The sequence below is a fragment of the Anolis carolinensis genome, chromosome 2 (genome assembly GCF_035594765.1).
Source record: "Anolis carolinensis isolate JA03-04 chromosome 2, rAnoCar3.1.pri, whole genome shotgun sequence".
Lineage (NCBI taxonomy): Eukaryota > Metazoa > Chordata > Lepidosauria > Squamata > Dactyloidae > Anolis > Anolis carolinensis.
Window position 1 is genome coordinate 273,275,869 of NC_085842.1, and position 23,817 is coordinate 273,299,685.

The window sequence follows — 23,817 nt, forward strand, 5'->3', positions numbered from 1 at the left end:
GTGTATCAATCAATCAATCAGGCATGGGTTGGCTCAGTGGCAGATGGATGGAGAGTGTCTGTGTGAACTAATTCATACAGTGTCAGTGCAAAATAAAAAAAGAAAGAACAATACAATATTTAAATGGAAGAACAATTGTAACCAACATAAAACTTAGCAGCATTTCAGTGGAAGACCCCAGAAGTCCAACCCGCTTCTGCCATGCAAGAAAAATACAATCACAGCACCCCTTGAGCAGTGGGAGCGAAATAGGATTTTGGAAGCAAAGACAGACGAAGGGGGGGGGGGGGTGTCTAGGTGGCAAGGAAAAGAGTCTGGGCAGGGGGGTGGAGGGTGGGCGGAGAAGGGTCTATGCTCCGGGAGGATGCTGTTGCTGTTTCCAGCAGTTCAAAACTTTAATTTCCCTGCATTTCTCAGGAGGTGGGAAACAGCATGGTGCAGTGGAGCCCCCCACTATCAGTTTGAGAACCCCTGCTCTACACAAAGAATTTGAGAGTGAGAACTTGCAAACCAGCTTAGGACTAATCTACATTAATTAAATTATTAAACAACAAGAAAAAAAAATGCTCTGTTAAAAAAAAAAGGTCAGGCAAGAAAAACCCATTTTTAAATTTCCTAAAAAAGTTTACTCAGGTTTTCTGTTCAATCCTTACCCAAGAATTTTAGCACAGTCATCATAATATTTCATAGAGTTCTTCACAAAGCTAAACCCATTGACATCACAGACATAGGATTGTCCATTTGCACGTAACAGATCAAAGCCACAAACTGTTTGCTGTCAAGAGAAAAATAGATTCAAATATTTGCAAAGGCTCATGTTTTCATTTTCATCTATAATCTGCTATAGTAAAAACAAACACCTATGTCTCACTAGTAACAAGCAGGCAAATTACAGAACTCTAAAAGGACCTATGAATTTCATATCCCTCCAAATGTATATTCTTGATCCTATACTTTTAAAGCACCAGCACATATTCATAAAACAATTTACAATACTAAAAGGCCTAACTGCATATTTCAATCTGAAGCAGCTGAATTAGTAAAGAGATAAGACATTGCTTTCCATTTTGTGCAATACAGCCTTTCCTTATATTCTTTTTTTCTCAATGGACTTTCTCTTCGAATCAGAGGCGGAGGCAGGCAGTTTTATTAAAACTCAAATGTCAGGGATATCTACTACTTTAAAAAAGAGCAAGTTTATTTATCCCTTATAAAAGAAAAAAAAATCAGAGAATAAACATCCAGTTTTACCTGTGCACTAAGTTTACACATTACCTTGAAAGCGAGGCATACTTTCCAGGCTATCAGTTTCTCTCTTGCATTAAGAATGACTGGATATCTGACTTCTTTTCCTTCACTGTCCCTCTCAACTTTTCCATCAAGAGCAGGAGACTTACGAGCTTCTGCATGTGCATAGTCTGGTCCTACGGTGTAGACCTTTATTTGAAAAAAAAGGATAGAGAATAAAGATTTTTTTCCCTCAAAATGAATGACAAGTTTCATTTCATAGAATGCTCCAGCTTCAAGGCCACTGAATTTGTGTTCATTTACTTTCACACAACAGGGAGATTAGAGAAAAGGTCAAAAGGATGAAATGGTTCAAAACTATACTTCATTTATATTGCAACTGATAATATAAAGTTGCTTAGAGTTTCATTTGACCTCTGCAGCTGCTACAAATTTATTAAGTAGGGCTCATACTCAGTTGGCTTACAAAGTGGATTTCCAAAGAATATGCAATCAGCAATATGCATGCTCAAATCAGTACCTTCCCTATCCATATTCTCTGATATAGCTTGGGGCGAGTTCTCCAAAAAAAAGAGCTCTATGGTTAAAAAATGAAGTCTCCAATACATTTGGAGAACTTTAAATTAGTTCATGGGATAAAAAACATGTATAGCATGAACTACAAAATACATGCTTAATTTGTTTGGAGTGCATGCTTATACTGTTAATCAAATCCTCAGTTTTAAAGGCACCAGCGTAGCTTCTTAGCAAAAAGTGGAAATTTCCTGTGTAGAAGCCTTGTATGTTTTACCAGTTGAAAGATAGACACAGATAAACAATTACATCAGCAGCTGAGACAGGGATCCATCTTATAAGCTGGACATTTTTGTCCCACACTTCACAAAACAAACACAAGCTATTTGGCAATGGGATTGGAAATCGTCAGGAGAAAGTTCAATCACACACAAAAAACAGTTTTGGAACAACTGCTTACAGATTGCACAGATCAATCCAAAACACTCCAAATACATGTATGGTGTTAAATATGATTTTATCCACTCTTCAAATTTATACATGTAAACTTAATTTTAAAACAGTGGAGTACTACATCTGGTCATATTTGGAGCTGGTGAAATCAACAGGACTTAATAGATTAACTAATGTCAAAATGATCATAGTTAATCTATTCTTGGGCCAAGTAGGAAGGCAAAAACATTTTATCTGGCAGACTTTCCCAAAATTAAAGTTTTAGGACTAGAATGTTAGAGTAAGTTCTTTTTAGGAAAAGAGCATCTGACTGCATGCTCAGAAAACAGACAATTTCATCTGCATTTTTTAGAACAGAACTGAGAGCAAATAATTTTTAAAAGAAAAACAAAAAAAGCTATATTGTCCAAGGAAATTTATTTTCCCTGGAAAAGACAAAAGATGGCATTTCAACTATTTCAAATGTAATAATTGAAATGCTTCATGCAGAGATAAGTTTCACATGTAAAGCTGCTGAACTTCTTACCCACTTGATTGTTTTAAATATAAACCATAATATCCAGTTGCCATACCTTCACATCAGTGCCATCTGTAGGCATGAATTCCTCATAAATGTATGAACCCGTTTTCCTCACATTGCTTTCAGGAGAATAAACACTGCTTCTGCTGCCAATCTGAAACAAATTCCCCATCAATATTGTTTTGTACCAAGACATCTCAGTTATTCAAATAAAACACATAAACTTAGAAAGGTGTGAGAATACTGTCTCTCACATCATCATCATAAAAAAGAGATTCAGTGTCTCACAATAAAACCAAAACAATATAATTGAAAACCTAAAAACATACAAACATTAAAAAAGAATTAAATATTAACAGTATTAAAACAAACAGTTAACACCCTTGAAACCAATTAAAAACCTATTCATAACTAAAACCGCAGCACCCTTGACTTGATCTTAAAATCTTACTTCTTTAAAAGCCTGCCTGAATAAAAAGATTTTAGCCTGCCGTCAGAAGGACAGCAGGGAATGGTCATTTTTTCCCCCTGGGCAGGGAGTTCCAGAGTTAAGGGGCAGCCACCGAGAGAGAAGGTTGGCCGTTCCAACCAACTGAGCTTGAAATAGAGATGGGACCTAGAGAAGGGCCTCTCCTGAGGATCTCAGGGTCTGGGCAGGTTCATACAAGAAGCACTCTGCCAAATAGCCTAGACCTGAGCCATATAGAGCTTTAAAGATCATAACCAGAACTCTGAATTGTTCCAAGAAACAAACTGGTAGCCAGTGGAGCTGCTGCAACAGAGGGGTTGAATGCTCCTTCTAGCCAGCCCCAGTTAGCAACCTGGCCGCAGCTCTTTGGACCAGGTGAAGTTGCCAAACACTCTTCATGTGGCAGATCCATGTAGTGTGGGTTACAGTAATCCAAACAGGATATAACTAAGGCATGTATCACCATGGCCAGATCCAGCATCCCAAAGAACTGTTGCAGTTAGCGAACAAGTTTTAATGTGCCAAGGCCCTCCGGGCCAACGCAGATACCTGGGCCTCCAGGTTTAACACTGAACCCAGAAGGACTGCCGACCTGTGCCTTTATTTGGAGTGTAACCCCATCCAGCACAGGTTGAATCCCTATTCCCTGACCAGGAGCACATTGTCTTTTCTGGATCAAGTTTCAATTTATCTGTCCTCATCCAGTCCATTACTAATGACAAAATACTGGTTTAGGGTCAGTATAGCTTCGTTGGCTTTAGGTGGAAAGGAGTAATAGATCTGGGTGTCACTTGCACATAGAAAACTTCAGATGATCTCTTCCAGCAGTTTCATGCATATATGAAACCACATGGGGACAAAACGGAACCCTGAGGAACCCCACAGGTCAAAGGCCAGGGGTTCGAACAGGAGTCCCCCAGCACCACCTTCGGAGACTGTTCCTCCAGGAAGGAATTGAGCCACTAAAGAACAGTGCCTCATACCAGAAAGGTTACTTAGAAGGATACCATGGTAGATGATATGAAAAGACACCAAGAGGTCCAGGAGAACAAACAGGGACACACTCCCCCATCCAGTTCTCTGCACAGGTCATCTACCAAGGCAACCAAAGCTCTCTCTGTTCCATAACCAGACTTGAAACTAGATTGAAATGAATCTAGAAAACATTTGTGTTTTTAATATAATTGTTTATTTAAATTTAGATTTTTATTTTTTTTTAAAAAGTCTTAGCTGCATTTGGTCAATTTTGTTGTAAGCCCCACTGTGGCCTTTATTGGGAAAAAGGTGGGATAGAAATGTTTAAAAGAAGCAAATAACTGAGCAATTAAACTGACTCTTAAGCAGGGGATCTAAAGTGGAACTACTCACACTAGAATTAATTACACTAGTTAGACAAAATGTGATCTTGCTCCAAGTATGCATCATGAAATAAAAAATTGAATAACGTGTTATTGAAACACTAATTCAAGCTGGCACTGCTGAAATACTGATGTTTTATGTATTTTAGCTCTCTTTACTTGTTATATTGCAAACTACTTTGAACAATTTATTTTCTGGAAAGGTGTAATAAAACAAAAATCTAATATAATGTAAACTTTAAATCACTTCCTTACTTTGGCAGAATTTGTTGGTCCCTTTCTCAAATTATTCACTGACCAAACATGTATAATCCCTACTGCAATTTTTTATCTATGTTCATTTCATACTATCCTTTTCTATCTATTACATTATGGAAAGGCTCCTTCTTTGGAGGCTTTTAAGCAGAGGCTGGATGGCCGTCTGTCGGGGTGCTTTGAATGCGATTTCCTGCTTCTTGGCAGGGGGTTGGACTGGATGGCCCATGAGGTCTCTTCCAACTCTACTATTCTATGATTCTATGAATAACTGCAAATTTCCAGTTATTGCAATATACAATATAATCACTGGAATAGAACAAAATAGCACTATTTCACTTAAGGTTTTCTCCTTTTTACATTCCAGTGCTAAAAATAAAAAATGATTTTGAAAAAAACGTGAACAAACAGATTAATTACTATTCAATTCAGTTCCATCACCTTCCGAAACAGTCTCTGACTTCCTCCACCAGCAGATGTTGGATAATAAATATATACATTGTGGTCTTCAGCACTAACAGGCTTTTCTACAAATGGCTTTTGGAAAACTTCTCCATTCACTTCTACATGATCTTCTCCTTCAATCAAATTGCATTCTGGAAAATGAATATGAAAAGCTTGTTGAGTCACAAGTAAGAATAAAGGACGGGGATGAGCAACAACCAGACATAACAACTTATTTCCAAATTCTAAGTGGACACTTTAAGAAATGCATGACTTGTCATGTTAAGCAAACATGAACAAATAATCACCATTAAAACCTAATAAGACAAAATGGAGAATTTTACACAGTTCTTGCCAGAATATGCATATATAACACAGTTCCGTGAATTCTATCTTCCATACATCCTTTCCTTTAGGGAAATTATTCTGAATAGATACTCACATAAGCAGCTTGCATACAATTATGATTTTTGTCCAGTTCCCCCAATTGTATGTTTCCACATACATGACCAGAAAAGAAAAGGAAAAAATCGGATAAAACTGGAGTGAACAGAAACTGCTACATTTTGTTGCACAGACCCATTTGTTCGGACTTAATCTCTCACCCAAGTTTTTTTTTTACTTCCTTTAATATGTTTTCAAGTGAACAACTTTTATCTGAAACAATTAACAACCTGCCTGTTTATAAATTTCAGGAATATGAAGTGTAAAACTATGGCAGATTGTGCAATCTTACTTACATATATTTAGGTCTAGCTTTGAACATGTTTAATGGTACTGGTATCTATTAAGAATGTTTAGTATTACAGTTGACAAGGGTATCTACAAGAAAAGTAATTGACTGTATGACAAAACACTTCCTTTGTTGTATCATAGATGCATACCATCATGGAAGCAAAGGCACTATTGAAAACAACAGCTCAAATCTGTTGATAATTCTTTCTAAAAATTAAATTACCTTGGGGATTATTTGGATCACGGTTTAGTACTGCATAACGGGGAAGTAAAATACCTTCAGCTTCAAGAATACTATAAACTTCTCTCCTAAAAAAGACACAAAATGATTCTGAACATTAAAATAATATGCATGGAAATGATTGCTATGTGAAGTCAAAGAACTGGCAAATAAAATGTTTCCATTGTTGTACGGACTATACAGAGGGATGCACTATTGCCAAAACCAATTAATCATTACAAGTGCAAACAGCAATATAACAAAGTGTTCTAAAGAAATTATTCCTGCACAAGATTCAAAATGGATATTTATTTTCAACCATAATATTTCACTCCCTCCAAACACAGATTTCCATCTTCCTGCTCTCCATTATTCTGTGATTATCTCATATACTTAGTCCTCCTTTATTTATTTCTTGAGTTTGTTTCAGCTTGGATATTTTATATACTTCAGCAAAACTCAGGATCTCTGAAATAATTTCTATCCCCCCTCCCACATACACACATTTTATTACTCAATGGCCCTGTTCATGCAATGACTCTGTTGTAACTCACCACCTGATTTCAGAATAGGACTTGATAATATTGATGTTTGTTTGCTTGCTTGACATAACCTTTTTTTAAAAAAAATGCTCAAAAGTGCTTTGTATTCCATGTAAAAGTGGACAGTTTTATTTTCATATTTCAAAATGGCTCTGGGATTGAGATGAGTAAATGCCTACAGGTATCTACTGGGTTCATGGTTGAGACAGAATTAAAACTTCTTACAATGCAATCCCATGCATGTCTACTCAGAATTAATCCTGGTTTATATTCAAGCAAATGCATTTACGATTACAGTCTTAATAATTTCTAATATTGGGGAAGATTTAAAACTCAGTAAATTTCAGATAATTTATCATAACATAGTTGGACATCACTAGAATGGGATTACATATTTAAGTGGATTCTTGACATGACAGTGGATTCTCCATAGCTGTGGACTTTGGATCTATGGGTTCAATCAAGTGTGGATTCAAAATACACAACACAATACACAATCAAGTGATGAAAGAATGAAATGTGAGGATGAAGAGAGATTTTAGGATCTGTGAAATGGTGGGAGATGTGATTCCTGCTGAGCACTATGTGTGGAATCCTGTAATTTCACAGATCCACTATCTCTTTAAAATATGCAAAGTTTACCCTCGGGTATATTCTCTTACATTCTAATGCTTTCATGATGATAATTTATGTGGTACCACATTACTGGAATGGAAACTAAATTGATCTGTTATGTGACATATTTGAAATTTGATTTAGTTAACACCTATCATTTCATTAAGCTGAATGTATTTCTTTTCATACACATTTCCTTCATGTCGATATTATCTAATATGAATAATAATGCTTTGAAAGCAATTTTCTTGCTTCTTGGCAGGGGGCTGGACTGGGTGGACTGAGGTGGAGGTCTCTTCCAACTCTGTGATTCTATGATTCTATATTGATATTGCCATGTTATAATTTCGTACTAGTTTTCTTTTCTGCATGTTTACTGTGATTAATATTGTGATATACATGATCAAGTAAATTAAAAAACCAATTAGCTAAAAATCAATCACATGATGTAACAACTTGTTAGCATCCAAGAATCACAACCATAGTTTTAAATGAGGTGATGGTATTCCCTGAAAGCCTCACTATAACTAGAATTCCAATGTGGCACTTATGTGTGCCAATGCACTTATTAGGCCATGTTGAAATGTTCACCAATAAATTATCCCCCATGCATGTCAATTGAGAGACATCTTTACTGGAATGATTGCATATACAAGAGTGGCGGGGGGTGTCATGCCCCCAAACAACAATAAAAAATCTACTGAAGGAAAGGAAAAAGCAGTCCCATTGCTGAAGGGTTTTTGGCAATCAGTAGGCTTCCTCTCACCATAGGGCCCAGTTGACGGGGCTGCCCATTCAATTTCTATATTCATTTGGATCAGGAAAAATGATAGCTGAAAGGGTTAAAAGGGGGACCCTACAACTCAACAAAAACCTTTGCTTGAAACAACAGAATTCCAGGGACGAAGATTTTTCAATAGCCTCTTGCTGGGCTTCAACAAACAAAAGCTGTCTTCATTTAAATATGGCTCTTTCTCACTTTTGCCAATCATGTGTGAGAAACTAAGTGAGTAAAGACAGAGAAAAAAAGCAAAAGAGAGAAAGAGGGGATTTGGGCATTACCCACACTCTATGACTGCCTACACAGAATCCATTTTTGATTGCATTCACAGCACTTTTTAGGAATGCCATTGGTCCGAAAGAATTGGAAACCCTGATGTGTCATGATCAATATACTGCCACAGTATCTTTTGTACAAAAGTTTGCTGAAATAAAAGTGCAGTTACTTCTTCTATGATTCACAGTAAGATACTTGCCTGTCTTGTATGTGATACTGCATATTCAAGTCATTAATAAGAAATGGTCTCCTGAGTTTTGAATATGCTACTGCTTTGTCCAGTGGAAACCCTAAATAGAACATATTAAGGAATATTAACCCACCAAAAGCTACATTTAAGTGATTTTAAATGACTAGGCTAGAAGAGGAATAATAAATTATCGTAACTGAGCTACATGGATAAAGAGCTGTACATTACTTTTAAATACCATATTCTGCAAACAGAACCTGGGTTTTAAGCAAAATATGTTAAGCACGATCCACTTTACTTTTTAAGGTCTTCTTTCAAGCTTTATACTTCATTGTAAGAAAATCAAAACTTATGTTCTATGTATCAACACTATACCCAGGAGAATAGCTAGTTTCCAATGTCCTTGTTTAACTACTGTATTACAGTACAATTTAAGTACAGGAAATTTCATATTTTGCCAGAGGAGATGATGACAATCCTTATATTTATTCATGTGTCATACTGGGATGGCAAAGTGGCTAACAACTTTATAAAACAAACATATATAAGTTAAAAATTTAAAGAGAATTGAATTAAATATAAATGTCTCCTAACTAAGATGAAAAATATATTGCACACTACACCAACTCTAAACACATATACTTGGAAATAAGCCTCACTTGAAGTAGGATTTACTTCTAAATATACATGGTTATATCATAACAGGATAGGTTCTAGGGTAGAGAAACAGGCCTGAAGGAAAGAGAAACATACCCTTTCCATGCAAATTAGAATCGTGTTTGTACTTTCTTGTACACTCTAGATTGGAACAGGGAAACACAAGGCGGAAAAACATCTAACTTTCCTTCCCCACTCTATTTCTTGCTATGTTTTTTCTACTGGAAATCATTTTATACTATCTTGTTACATAGTTGTATTTAATATGTATTTTGTTCCAGACAAGAATACTGTAAGCATGATAACTTATTAATACATTTCATAGAAATAAATTGACTTTGCTTCCAAAGGCATGTTTAGATGTCTAACTGGTTTACTTTTTATTTTTAAAAATGCTACCAGAAAGCATTGGTAATTTCCATTATAATAAACTACTGGATAATTGCACTCATATTGTTGACTAAAAACTGCTGACTAATATTCAACTCACATTTATTTGCAGGCAAAAAATAATACATAAGACTAACATTTTAATATATGGCAATCGGAATACTCTGACATTTTAAAACTAGAGCAATCACCTTTAGAATGAAAAGAAATGAGACAGTCACATAAAGGCCAGTTTTCAACAGGTTCATTCAAAATGACATCCTCTTCAAATATTACTACTGTGATATACTTAAACATGGAAAGCCGTTCAAGGATTTCATTCATTGGTTTTGATTTGGATTTCTTCGCCATAGAACATATTCCAACCACAATCTGTCTTTCTGGTGGCTAATAATAACAAGAACAATAATTATTATAATAGCAACAATAAGTAGCAACACTTAACAAGGTCTAATGATCATACAATAAATGCTTGGATATTTTCCTTTTCCCCTGCATATTAAGCAAGCAATGCTCATGTCCTAGGAAAATTTTATACAGCATGACCATTTCATACCTTTTCCCAGTATTACAGGATAGAAAACAAAACCTAAAATAAAGGCTTAATTTCTATTTAAAAAAGAAGCTAACATACAATACATAGAAAAATCAACAAGCTTTGATACTCAATGTGAAGAATAAGAACCTAGGTACAAAACTGCCAATACAGGAAACTGTAAGAGTAAAGAGAATGACTTAATTTTAACAGAAATTTAGAAATGCTATGTTCTATTCTGATCTTCCTACAAACATAGCCCATGTAAAATTAAATTCATCACTTCTAAATTAAAATTATATATTGGCATGGAATCATTTACAAAAATTTAATGTCAGGACCTACCAGAGACTGCTTTGCAGCCTCCATTAATTTTAATAGCACTTGTAAAGAGTACTCATGGAAAGAGGCAGCCAAAAGCTGCTGGACTGGGGGTCCTAGATAGTTAATGTCTATACAGTACTTTAAGGAGACAAATGAAACTATTAACTGATATGTAAACAGCTAGATATTCTGGATTTTTTAAGGAGAAAATAAACTCTCTTCACTTTATATACTGAGAATGATTTGAGTCAACAACACTGAAATTAGAATTTTACATTGTTCTAGTTTCACTTTTGTATAGTATGAACTTTTATCTGTATCTGCTTTGAAGTTTGTAATCTGCCTAGAGGTGTGGAAAAGACAGCATATAAATAAAAATATTTTTACTAATTCTAATACAAATACTTCTTGTTATAGCAATCTAGTAGTTTCCATTATTATAAGCTACTGGAGGTTTTTCAAAAAATCTCCAGAGTTTATAAATAATAAGCATCTTAAAACATATTTAACAGAGGTTCAAACTGTGGTACTTTAAAAAAGAGCACAAAGTACGTACAGAATCATACTCCTCGTCTTCATCTTCATGATCATAGAAGGCATTAAACTCTGCTGTTCTTGCTCGGTCCAAAAGCTCATCACCATCTTCACCACCCACAAAAAACCTTGGGAGTTCATTCTCCGTCTCATTAACAGACATGATTATAAATCCTAATGTGATCTATGTATTAACTGTATTCACTCTGAGAAGTGAGACACTGTACATAATTCCCAGCGGCTAGGGTAATAAAAATCCTTGCAGCTTGGCACTGCTTACACACTTGCTTGTTGTTCTGATAGTCAGCTGCCAAATGCAGTTTAATTGGTATCATCTGTCCATTGTTCTGTTGTTACATTTGTAAAAAGCAATCCTTCAGGTTACAGTTTCCCTGAGATTCCATGAGAATTATCTACGCTAAAAAGGGAATGTGAAAAGGTTAAGACGTTCAGTATATACTAATGTATTTCATAATTGAAATATACAGTATTTCAATTAATCTGCCTAAAAGTACTTTTCTTATTACAAAACTGAACTACTCCATACAATACCAAATTAAAACATTAAAACTAATATTAAAAGATGAACATATATGCAAATGAAGAATAATTAACAGGTGAATCTCAACCACATATGAATCTTGAGAAATATCAGACTAATCATTTGGTAACAGTAGGCAAAGGGGAAAAGAAATGCAACAAGTCAGCACCATTTCAAACATGGCCATATGTGGTAATAACAGTTTATTAGTAGAAAAATGATTTGTAAGCTTGATCCTTGGTATTCTAGATAGACCACCCACTTCCAAAAACTAGTAAAAAATTATCTAATTATGAAGATAAAGATAAAAGGTTGGCCAATAATATCATGTAACATGTATATATGCAGAAGCATCAAGACTGGATCTATGATCATGATATTAGTATTCTCCATAGTACTGTAGCCATACTTTCCAATGCAATCCCTTGGACTGTCATGATGCAACTAATGAACAAGTTGTACCTTCAAAATTCTATTTAGGAAATGTGATTTCAATAAACTATTACAATGCATAGCAAACAGAAAGTACATGCTACTGACCTACCAAAGTGTTACAGGTATATAAAAACCAAGGCAATAAAAATAGATTTAAAGAACTTTAGAAAAGAGCACGTGCTAAATGTCTTGAAAATAGCTGTAAACACAATAAAGTGAACTTTTACAAAGGAGCGTGAGAGAAAAGGGTTTATCCTTCAAAGGTTTTCACATGTCTGTCTATATAATGACTACACAAATTAAGAATGCAGTAAAATTCCAGGCATGAACACACTGAGCAGTACAGAACTGGCTCTGACAACACATTGGCTGGATTGTTTATAGACAAATGAAAGTACAGTTGTTTCTAGGGGATAGCATCAATGAATTACCTCATACTCATCTTTACTTGATTTTTTAAAGATACAGCTTACAATTGTACGTTTTCCAGGAGTCATCTCTGGGCACACATAAATGGATTACTGCATCACCACAGTGCGTTATTTGGAAACTTCTAGAGCTATGACATAAACCTTTGGATGGATATACTCAAAGTCCAGCATACTCCACACATGTCTATGCAGCACACTTCCTGCTAAATCTTCAGTTCTATGTACACCAAAGCAGAAGCATTCAAAGAATTAAAGGAAGACAGGACATGAAGAGAGAAGGGTGGGCAGGGTTGTGCGAGATCACAGATGCCTATTCAAAGAAGTCCCTTTTCATGGTCTCTGTGATTCACAGAAATGGAGAGCTAGCACACTATTAACCACAGGAGGAGTCTCACTTATGAATACAAGACAAATCTCTCAAAGATGTCATGCAAGACTGAAATATAGTACAACTCTCGCAAACATAGTGCACTGTGTACATATCTTATAGCGGGAGATGAAGGTCAAAGGCTGCGACCACCTAGCCACTCTGCCCACTTAATTTAAGAACATGTCTTTCAAAAATGCAGCCGACATAGCCGTACATATTGCTGTTTTCTGGAGTTAGAAGTTTGTTGTATTTTGATATGTGGCCAACATGGCTACACCTGAATGTTTATCAGAATTGTTAGGGGGGGAAACTAGCACTGGATGGAATGGCAATGGAAGTCCATAATATCTGGAGAGCCACTTGCTTCTCACCCAGTCCTTCATGTCTGTTACTCTTAACAGGTTTGCTGTTATCATTTTCGCAAAGCTGCCATGAAGCTATACACGGTTATGGCTAACCTAGCATCTTATCTAGGAAAAATCCTAAGACTTTTTTCACTTGCTCTCTGAAATTCCTGCCCTTTAGTACTGTATTTTATTAGCTCAATTCAACACTATTTTAAGAGAATGAAGTTGCTGATTCGGTAGACCATCATGACCTTTGTTACTCATAATGTGCACCTTGCTTATCTACTATTGCAACCTCATTGTTTTTTAATTTGATGTTTTAATTCTGTGTTGTGTTTTTTGCCTATTGTATATATTTTATTATTGGTTTTTGTTGTTGTCCTTTGATGTTTCATATATTATCATTGCTTGTATTTTGATTTTGCTGTAAGCCGCCCCGAGTCCCCTTCGGGGGAGATGGAGGCGGGATATAAATAAACTTCTACCTCCTCCTCCTCCTCTTCTTCTTCTTTCTTCTTCTTCTTCTTCTTATTATTATTATGACCTAAAAGACTAGCTTCCTTTCTAGAATGCAAGGGCTTTAGCACCAGAAGCGACTTGTATGTCTTCAAGTTGCCTCTGATACCATTTTTTTAAAAGCACCAAATGCTGCTGATGTATCAGCATAGGGAATATGAGAAAATAAGTTGTATACAACAGTATCAGACTGCTGGTCAAGAGGTGGACATTTAAATCAGTTTAGCTGTTCGGCATTCTCAGATCTCTTACTCTGGAGCTAAGCAACTGTTGGACTGAGATGAAACATAAAGATGCTAACCGAAAACAGGCCTTCCTTTAGTAAAGTTCAAATACTGTCCATTTCCTGCTGATTTTCAGGGTGGCACTGCATTTTCAGTATCAGAATATTCTACACTGTCTACACAAACTAAATACTATGTGGCATGGAAAAGCACCTACTGCTCTGGTCAACAAATTCAAAGTTCAATCACAGCAGGCCAGGCAGAATATTAATGGCAAAGGAAATAAAACATGTGGATAGAGATGTTCTTTAACAAAATCTAATTCATTTTGATGTTTTAAATTCAACTATCCACATAATTAACAAGCAAATACATGTGTACTTCACTATATCTATTAAGCTCTTGATTGCTTAAGAGTACAATGCTTTTTTCTACTACCTTTTAAGTCCAACTGTTGTCATGGAGCTCTACACAATCGCAGAGACCTAATTTAGCAGCATAAAGGATGAGGTCAATATAGCCCCAAGGACAATATTTATTAGGTCACTGTTAGTGCTTAAAAAGCAAAGGGAAACATTAAAAATTGAGATTATTTTATATATATATATATGCGCTATAATCCCAATTTTTAATATATATAATATATATATATACACACACAGAGAGAGAGCATTGACTTCTATAGCACAAAATCATTCAATATATTTGCGTCCTGAAGATTACATGAATTTTTTCACATATTCCATGTCAACAGACATTGCCATTAGTTTTGCCCATTTATGCCAATTATTTACTCACAATTTTAAAGTATAATTGGAAATGTGAAACCTCAGTTACTGTATTGTATTTACACAAGAGCTAAAGTAGTTGAACAGCTGCACAATCATATACTTGTTCTTGTGTGCCTTCATCATTTCCATCATTTTCTTGACAAGATTTGTTCAAACGGGATTTGCATTTGTATTCCTCTGGGGCTGAGATTGCGTAACTTGCCCAAGGTCATCCAGTAGGTTTCCACAGCCAATCAGGAATTCAAATCATGGTTTCCAGAGTCATCGTCTAAACCAGGGGTTCTCAAACTTTTTCAGCTGTGGAACCCTTTTTGAAGCAAAAAAATTCTCGTGGAGCCCCAAGAAATGTTTATATATTATAGTATAGTAAGGTAAAGGTTTTCCCCTGACGTTAAGTCCAGTCGTGACCGACTCCGGGGGTTGGTGCTCATCTCCATTTCTAAGCCGAAGAGCTGGCGTTGTCCGTAGACACCCCCAAGGTCATGTGGCCGGCATGACTGCATGTAATGTAATGCAATGTGCCATTTTACTATGGAGTAAACAACAAAACTACTGAACCAAATCACACCATATTTGGCCACAAAAGACATAGTCATCCAGTCTATGTCTTTCAAACAAAAAAACCTAGAAAAATAAATCCAAATTAGAGGAAGAACCGTTTTTCCTCTTGCTGCCAGTTAGAAGGGTAGGCTCCGCCCATTTTGTCTCCTAGCAACCCACTCATCCAGAATGGCGCTCAGGGCCTCTTCACTCAAGCCTCTTCCACATTGCCTATAAATTACAGATTATCTGATTTGAACTGAATTATATGGCAATGTAGACTCAAGGCCCTTCACACTTTTATAACCCAGAATGCCAAGGCAGGATAATACACAGTATCTGCCTTGAACTGGATTATCTTGAGTCCACACTGCCATATAATCCAGTTCAGTGTGAATTTTATACAGCTGTGTAGAAGGGGCCTCATATAATCCAGTTCTAAGAAGATAATATGAGATTATAAATATAATATATAATAATTGCTGTGGTATAATAAAACAGAACAATAGAATCTCTAAAATCAGGACAGTAAATAAAGAGCAACACTCTGGAAATGGGGGAATTCCAAAAAGGAAACAACCAGGGCTAGCTAACACCTCCCAACAAAGGATTTGCCCAGGCAGGAAGCAGCCAGGCTTTGAAGCTGCAAGGCCATTAAATGCTAATCAAGATGACTAATTACAGCATTCCTACTTGCCGCACCAAAACTATACATTGCTATTCAACCTGCCCAACTAAGAATTCCACAAGGTAGAAAGCAGCCAGGCTTTGAAGCCACAAGCTACCCCATCCCATTCAACCTGGCCAACGAAGGTTGCCCCTATGTAGAAAGCAGCCAGGCTTTGAAGCAGCGAGACTATTCAGTGCAATTCTAGCAGCCCAAAAAATTATTTCCCTAGAATGCAAGTACCCAGCCCTCCAAGCAGCAAGCCTATGCCATTGTATTCCAGCTCACCAAACAAGGATTTGCATAAGAAGAAAACGGCCAGGCTTTAAGGCTGCAAGGCTATTCACTGCTATTCCACCTGGCCAACAAATGATTCCCATAAGCCACAGCAACGCGTGGCTGGACACAGCTAGTCATTTTATATATAATGTATTTATTTATTTATTACATCATTTCTACCCCGCCCTTCTCACACATCAGGGGACTCAGGGCGGCTTACAATATAAGCATATGCATAAAAAAACAGTTTACATCACATTTAAAACCATTAAATTAAAATTTACATTAAAATTAGGAACTTGCATTTAAAACATACATAATAATAAATATAAATATACATTAATGGCACTTATTGTGTCCACGTGGGGTCTGTCACTGAGTCATATGTTTATTGTCTTTCATTTCAACAGCTACTCTTGCTCGAATGCCTGGTCGCAGAACCATGTTTTCGTTCTTTTCCGGAAGGATAGGAGGGAGGGGGCCTGTTTAATTTCATTTGGTAGGGCATTCCATAGATGGGGGGTCACTACTGAAAAGGCCCTGTCCCTCGTCCCCGCCAGCCGCGCCTGTCTCCCCGGAAGATCTGAGATTCCGTGATGGGACATGTCGGGAGATACGTTCGGACAAGTAAGCTGGGCCGGAACCTTTTAGCGCTTTATAGGCTAAAGCCAGCACTTTGAATTGTGCTCGGTAGCTAATCGGCAGCCAGTGGAGCTGACATAACAGAGGAGTAGTACGCTCCCTGTACGTTGCTCCAGTTAGCAATCTGGCTGCTTCCCGTTGGACTAATTGAAGCTTCTGAACAGTCTTCAAAGGCAGCCCCACATAGTGTGTGTTACAGCAATCTAATCGGATGTAACAAGAGCATGGACCATCATGGCAAAGTCCGGCTTCCCAAGGTACAGTCACATTTGGTGCACAAATCTTAATTGTGCAAAGGCTCCCCTAGCCACCACTGAAACCTGGGGTTCCAGGTTCAATGATAACTCTAGGATCACCCCCAAACTGCACACCTGCGCCTTCAGGGGGAGTGTGATCCCATCCAGCACAGGCTGTAGCCCTATACCCTGTTCGGCCTTCCAACTGACCAGGAGGACTTCTGTCTTGTCTGGATTCAATTTCAATTTGTTCGCCCTCATCCAGTCCGACAGAGTGTCCAAGCACCGGTTCAGGACCTGGACAGCCTCCTTAGTGACAAGTGGAAAGGAGTGACAGAGCTGGACATCATCTGCGTACAGATGACACCGGACCCCGAAACTCCTGATGATCTCACCCAGTAGCTTCATGTAGATGTTAAACAACAAGGGGGACAATACAGACCCCTGCGGGACCCCGCAAAACAATGGTTGCGGGTTCGAGCAGGTTTCCCCCAGTGACACCATCTGGGACTGACCCTCCAGGAATAAGTGGAGCCACTGTAAAACAGTACCTCCCAACCTCATCGCTGCGAGGTGTCCCAGAAGGACACTGTGGTCAACGGTATCAAAGGCCGCTGTGAGGTCCAGCAGAACCAGCAGGGACACACTCCCCCTGTCCAGTTCCTGGCGTAGATCATCCACTAAGGCGACCAAAGCTGTCTCGGTACCATGCCCTGGCCTAAAGCCAGACTGTGCAGGGTCTAGAAAATCAGTATCCTCCAAGAATCTCTGGAGTTGCGAAGCAACCACACATTCCATGATCTTGCCCAAATAGGGGATATTCGAAATAGGCTGAAAGTTTCTGAATTGAGTGGGGTCCAGTAATGGCTTTTTCAACAGCGGTTTGATCACAGCGGTCTTTAGGCTCACTGGAATCTTGCCATCACGAAGGGAGGCATTCACCACCACCTTCACCCACTCGGCCAAACCCCCTCTGGCTTCTCTCACCAGCCAGGATGGGCAGGGGTCTAGGATGCATGTGGTTGGTCTCACTTCTCCAAGGTTCTTGTCCACATCTTCGAGCTCAACCAATTGAAAAGAATCCATCAAAACTGGACAAGCAGGTATTCTTGCTACATCCTCAGAGACTGCCGTTAATATGGCGTCAAAGTTAGAGCGGATCAAAGCAACTTTGTCCGCAAAGAACCGAGCAAATGCTTCACAGCGGGCTGCCAAGTTGTCAGGGATCCCGTCTGGAGAGACGGGATATAACAAACCTCTGACAACTCGAAACAGCTCTGCCGGACGGTTCTTTGCGGACGCAATATTAGCTGCAAGGAAAACGTTCTTTGCAGCATCTATTGCCACGGCATATGCCCTAAGATAGGAACACAGCCGTGTTGGGTTTGGCTCGCTCGGCTCTGAACGCCACATGCACTTTGGTTCCCTCTTCTTTCGCTTCATCACTGCCAGCTCCTCAGTAAACCAATGAGCTGGTTTAGCTCGGTTACCTGAGAGGGGATGTTCTGGAGCAATCGTGTCTATTGCCCTAGTCACCTCCGTGTTCCAGAGAGAGTCCAGAGCATCGACAGGATCACCTACCGAGGAGGTGGGAAACTCCCCAAGAGCCATCAGGAATCCTTATGGATCCATAAGCCTCCTGGGGCAGACCATTTTAGTAGGTCCTCCACCCCTGCAGAGGTTAGGGGGTTCAGTGAGACTAAACCTGAGCAGGTGGTGATTGGTCCATGACAACGGAGCGATAGACAGCTCGCCTACACTGCCACCTTCCTCCCATCCTTGGCAGAAGACCAGGTCCAATGTGTGTCCAGCTCTGTGGGTGGGGCCTGTTACTAGTTGGGACAGCCCCATGGTTGCCATGGAAGCCATGAAGTCCTGAGCTGCACCTAAAAGGTTGGCCTCAACATGGACATTGAAGTCCCCCAGCACTATCAGCTGCCGAGACTCCAATGACAGGCCCAAGACCACCCCGGCTAGCTCAGGTAGGGAGACTGTAGTGCAGTGGGGTGGACGGTACACTAACAGAATCCCTAATCTGTCGCTGTCTCCTATCCTCAGGTGGACACATAAACATGATAGACTGCAGGATGGGGCACCTGGTCAGGGGGATGGAATTCTTATATATCACTGCAACCCCACCTCTAGATCTCAGTTGGTGCTGTACGGAGTATCCTGGCAGGCAGAGCTGGGTAAGATTAACCCCTCCCAGCTCGTCCAGCCAGGTCTCCGTAATACACGCCAGGTCTGCATGCTGCTACGGGATTAAATCCTGGATGAACGCTGTCTTCCCATTTACAGACCTGGCACTGAACAGCACCACCTTTAATCTGGAGGGACCGCCATCCTGGTTACCCAGTTTTACTGTCAGGAGACCGTTTTAGAGGTACTAATGTTCTTCCAAAAACCCTAGGTCAGATTAAATTAGGTCTCCCTTTCCCGTATCTCCCTTTCCCTAATACCACTTCTATAGGGGGCCTCCACCCAACGGAATACCCCCCTCCCCTCTCATACTCTCATAAGGTATATATATTTAACATGAGCAAATATTTGAAGAACAATTTTATCCAGCATAAATTTAACAGTATTTCAGTAGAAGACCCCAGGGGTTGTCCAGTCCAACCCCCTTCTGCCATGGAGTAAAAGCACCCCCAAAAGATGGCCACCCAACCTTTGTAGTAATAATAATAATAATAACAACAACAATAATAATACAAGTACTTGTAATACTCTTACAAGTAAAACAAGCAGTCAAAGAAGAAGAACATGCCCTGGCAGAATATGTAAAGCAAAGTGAAGAACCTGCTTTGATTGAAGTCAAAAATCAGAAACTCCTCAAGGCACAGCAGACAAAAAACCAGTACAAGAAAACCACACTACAAACTAGAGCTGACAGCTGGCACAACAAAACATTGCATGGAAAGTTCCTTGACAAAATTGAAGGAAAAGCTGATAAGGAGAAGACCTGGCTCTGGCTCTGGCTCACGAATGGGACCCTGAAGAAGGAAACAGAAGGCCTGATCCTTGCAGCCCAGGAGCAAGCCATCAGAACAAATGCAATTAAGGCCAAGATCGAAAAATCAGCTGATGACCCAAAATGCAGATTGTGCAAGGAAGCTGACGAAACCATTGATCATATCCTCAGCTGCTGTAAGAAAATCGCACAGACAGACTACAAACAGAGGCACAACTATGTGGCCCAAATGATCCATTGGAACTTATGCCTCAAGTACCACCTCCCAGCAGAAAAGAACTGGTGGGATCACAAACCAGCAAAGGTTGTGGAAAATGAACACGCAAAGATACTGTGGGACTTCCGAATCCAGACTGACAAAGTTCTGGAACACAACACACCAGACATCACAGTTGTGGAAAAGAACAAGGTTTGGATAATTGATGTTGCCATCCCAGGTGACAGTCGCATTGATGAAAAACAACAGGAAAAACTCAGCCGCTATCAGGACCTCAAGATTGAACTTCAAAGACTCTGGCAGAAACCAGTGCAGGTGGTCCCGGTGGTGATGGGCACACTGGGTGCCGTCCCAAAAGATCTCAGCCGGCATTTGGAAACAATAGACATTGACAAAATCACGATCTGCCAACTGCAAAAGGCCACCCTACTGGGATCTGCACGCATCATCCGAAAATACATCACACAGTCCTAGACACTTGGGAAGTGTTCGACTTGTGATTTTGTGATATGAAATCCAGCATATCTATCTTGTTTGCTGTGTCATACAACGTCGTTGTGATAATAATAATAATAATAATAATAATAATAATAATAATAATAGCAACCCCAAGGGCCACCCAATCCACCCCCTTCTGCCATGCAGGAAAAGCACAATCAAAGCACTCCGAGCGGTGGGAGGGGGAAAGGCTTTTGGCAGCAAGGGAGGTGGAGGAAGGGGGAGGAGCAGGGAAGAGAAGAGAATACTTGTAGAGGGAGAGGAGGAATCCTGAAGCCCCTCAGTATGCTTTGCAGAGCCCCAAAGGCTGCACGGAGCACACTTTGAGAACTGCTAGTCTAAATCATATAGGATTTCTATACTTGTATATGTAGAAATAAAAATTACGAAGTTCAGTGAAATTTATTTGTAGACAAATTTTAGGATTCTACTCCAAATATAACAAGTATCAGAAATAACAGCTGAAAAGGGAGGGAAGAGGCTTAAAATATAAAGTAACATTTTAATTCACTATGAATTACCAGTATTAATCACCAATTATCCCATATACACATGTATAAATCTACAAATGTTAGTTTAAAAACCAACTCAGAAAACCTGGGTCGATTTATCTATGATTTACCTATCAGTTTGAGTATTGTACATTAACTTTTATTTTAAAAAGGAACCTTTCCCTTTCTGAATAGAGTGATGTAAGGCGAGAGCTTAGTCTATCCCAGGAGAACGTAAAAGCACCACCAAGTCCCTCAACTTTATTCACCATGGCAATGTTTCTGGCCTTTTTGAATGTCAGGGTAGGAAAATGGCCAAAACAGCTAGGGGTGACTGCCCCCCTGAAGTGACAGGTGCTTTCCCCTCTGTGGAATAACTCAACTTATCTATGGGTCATATCAAAATTCATAATTTTGACTCTCAAATCTGCCCTCAATTTATACATGTGTAGTGTACATATGGCAGTTGCTGTGAATCCTGGATTAGGAGGAACACCAGTGACTAAAAAAGCTAACAAGTTAACAATAACAAAATGAATAGATTGTTACAATGTTTTGGTGAGTAATACTTTTAAAAAATCATCCTACCTACTAAACAGCGCTTTAAATCAGCAAACAATCAAAAAGGCCTTTGGACCGAAGTGCTGAGGGAAATAACTTCAAAAGCTTATGATTTCAAATTTCATTCTAATCACTAAATTAATGTATAAAATGGCATGGGATGTTAAACAATAAGTTGCAGCACAGAAAGAGTGACCAAAACTACAGCCACATCAATATATAAGTAGAATGGCTTATCATTTCAGTAAGACATTCTCAAGATGACCGCCATACTTAAATACAATCTCAAAGCATTTATGCATCAATTTATAAAATCTATATGTTACAAGACAATACTAAATTGGGCACACAGGAAAAAATCTCAAAGCAGAAGATCAGGCTTTTGTGTGTGTGTGTGTGAGAAGGGGGGGCACCCAATAAATCATTATGATAACACTAGGCAAAATTATGAGCATGGGAGAAGCCTGAAGTGCTTTCGTTTCTGTAGATCCAATGTTTCTCTCAGAAAAGCTTCATCTTTGCTCTGTAGCTAGTGAGAATACCAGCTACAGCAGCATTTTAGACATTTTGTTTTGGTTGAAAACTAACATAGTTATACCAAGATAACTAAAATTACTCTTTATAACTTATCAGTTTAGTACACATTGCTTTGTCCATTTGCAATGATCCGAACGAATAATCCATACGAAGACTGAATATTTAGAGCGCTTTCAGGAAGATGTATGAGAGAGAATGCATATATTGCTTTGCACTTAATTTCTTACCAAGAATGAAAGAGAAAAGATAAACTTCGTAGAAGCAAGATGTTGCAATACAGCATATTTGCTAAATTCCTAATATTTCTTCCAAAATGATGTAGTTCCTTCGGTATTTCTAGTTCTGAGCAGTGCTCATCGTCAGTTCAAGTCCTAAAGTAAAATAAAAAGTTAAATAATTTTCCTTGATAAGAAAAGGCAAAAAGTTACAAAGAGAAATTATTTTAGAACAAACACATGAAATAGATACTGAAATGTAGATTAATATTTTAAAATTAGCTGAAGTATAATTGGCAATATACACTGGGCCCTCAATATCCATTGGGGTTGATTCTAAGAACCTCCATAGAGAGCAAAATCTATAGATGCTCAAATCATATTACATACAATGCATAACAAAATGGTGTCCTTTATATTAAACTAGCTTGGGGACCGGGCGGTGCCCGGGTTATTTGAGAACGGAACTGTTTGCCTTTGTTCCAAGTTTAGTCTCAATCCAGTGTCAGTTGGCTTTAGTTGGTACGGGTGAACTACAACTCCCATATGTAAGTCCATGGTCCATCCTCCTCCAAATAGTGCCAGGATGTAAAGTAGGTCATGGGGATGCGATGTGTCAAGTTTGATCTTGATCAGTCATTGGTGTGGGTTGCAGTGGTCTGAGGAAGTGAGTGAAGGTACTGTAAATCCCATCTTCCCTGGTCAGTTGTTCCCTCAAATGGCAGGAGGACTTAAAGCTGGCCATATTGCACTTGTGTGTCAAGTTTGGTACAGTTTCATCATTCATGGGCATCACAGTGGTCTGTGGGAGGTGAATTGGATGAAGGTACTGGAAATCCCATCATCCTTGGTGCATTCTCCTGCAAACCACACCAAGACATAAATTGTGTCACATTGCACCTGTGTGTCAAGTATGGTACTGTTTCATCTTTCATGGGTATCATAGTGGTCCATGGGAGGTGAATTGGGTGAGGGTACTGCAAATCCCATCATCCATGGCCCACCCTGCGCCAAACTGGACCAGGGCGTAAAGGGGGCCACATTGCACCTGTGTATCAAGTTTGGTACAGATTCGTCATTCATGGGAATCACAGTGGCCTGTGGGAGGTGAATTAGATGAAGGTACTGGAAATTCGATGGTCCTTGGTCCATCCTCCCCCAAACTGCTGCAACATATAAAGTGCATCATGGGGTAGGCTGTCTGGAAGTGTGGGAGTTGGAGTCCAAAACACCTGGAGGGCCCAAGTTG

General features: G+C 38.9%; 1 protein-coding gene across 23 annotated transcripts in view; it reads right to left on the reverse strand.

Moving 5' to 3' along the window:
- Positions 1 to 23,817, reverse strand: part of ppip5k2 (diphosphoinositol pentakisphosphate kinase 2) — an 85,903-nt gene that overhangs the window by 52,083 nt on the left and 10,003 nt on the right. For all 23 annotated transcript variants that reach the window (XM_016994832.2, XM_016994831.2, XM_008113983.3 and 20 more), the window contains exons 2-10: positions 22,581 to 22,724; positions 11,082 to 11,477; positions 9,858 to 10,053; positions 8,629 to 8,719; positions 6,219 to 6,304; positions 5,258 to 5,412; positions 2,787 to 2,888; positions 1,276 to 1,437; positions 654 to 775 (exon numbers count right to left, since the gene is read on the reverse strand). In XM_016994832.2, coding sequence (XP_016850321.1) covers positions 654 to 775; positions 1,276 to 1,437; positions 2,787 to 2,888; positions 5,258 to 5,412; positions 6,219 to 6,304; positions 8,629 to 8,719; positions 9,858 to 10,053; positions 11,082 to 11,222 — 1,055 coding nt within the window. In that variant the 5' untranslated portion in view covers positions 11,223 to 11,477; positions 22,581 to 22,724. The remainder of the gene's footprint in view (positions 1 to 653; positions 776 to 1,275; positions 1,438 to 2,786; positions 2,889 to 5,257; positions 5,413 to 6,218; positions 6,305 to 8,628; positions 8,720 to 9,857; positions 10,054 to 11,081; positions 11,478 to 22,580; positions 22,725 to 23,817) is intronic.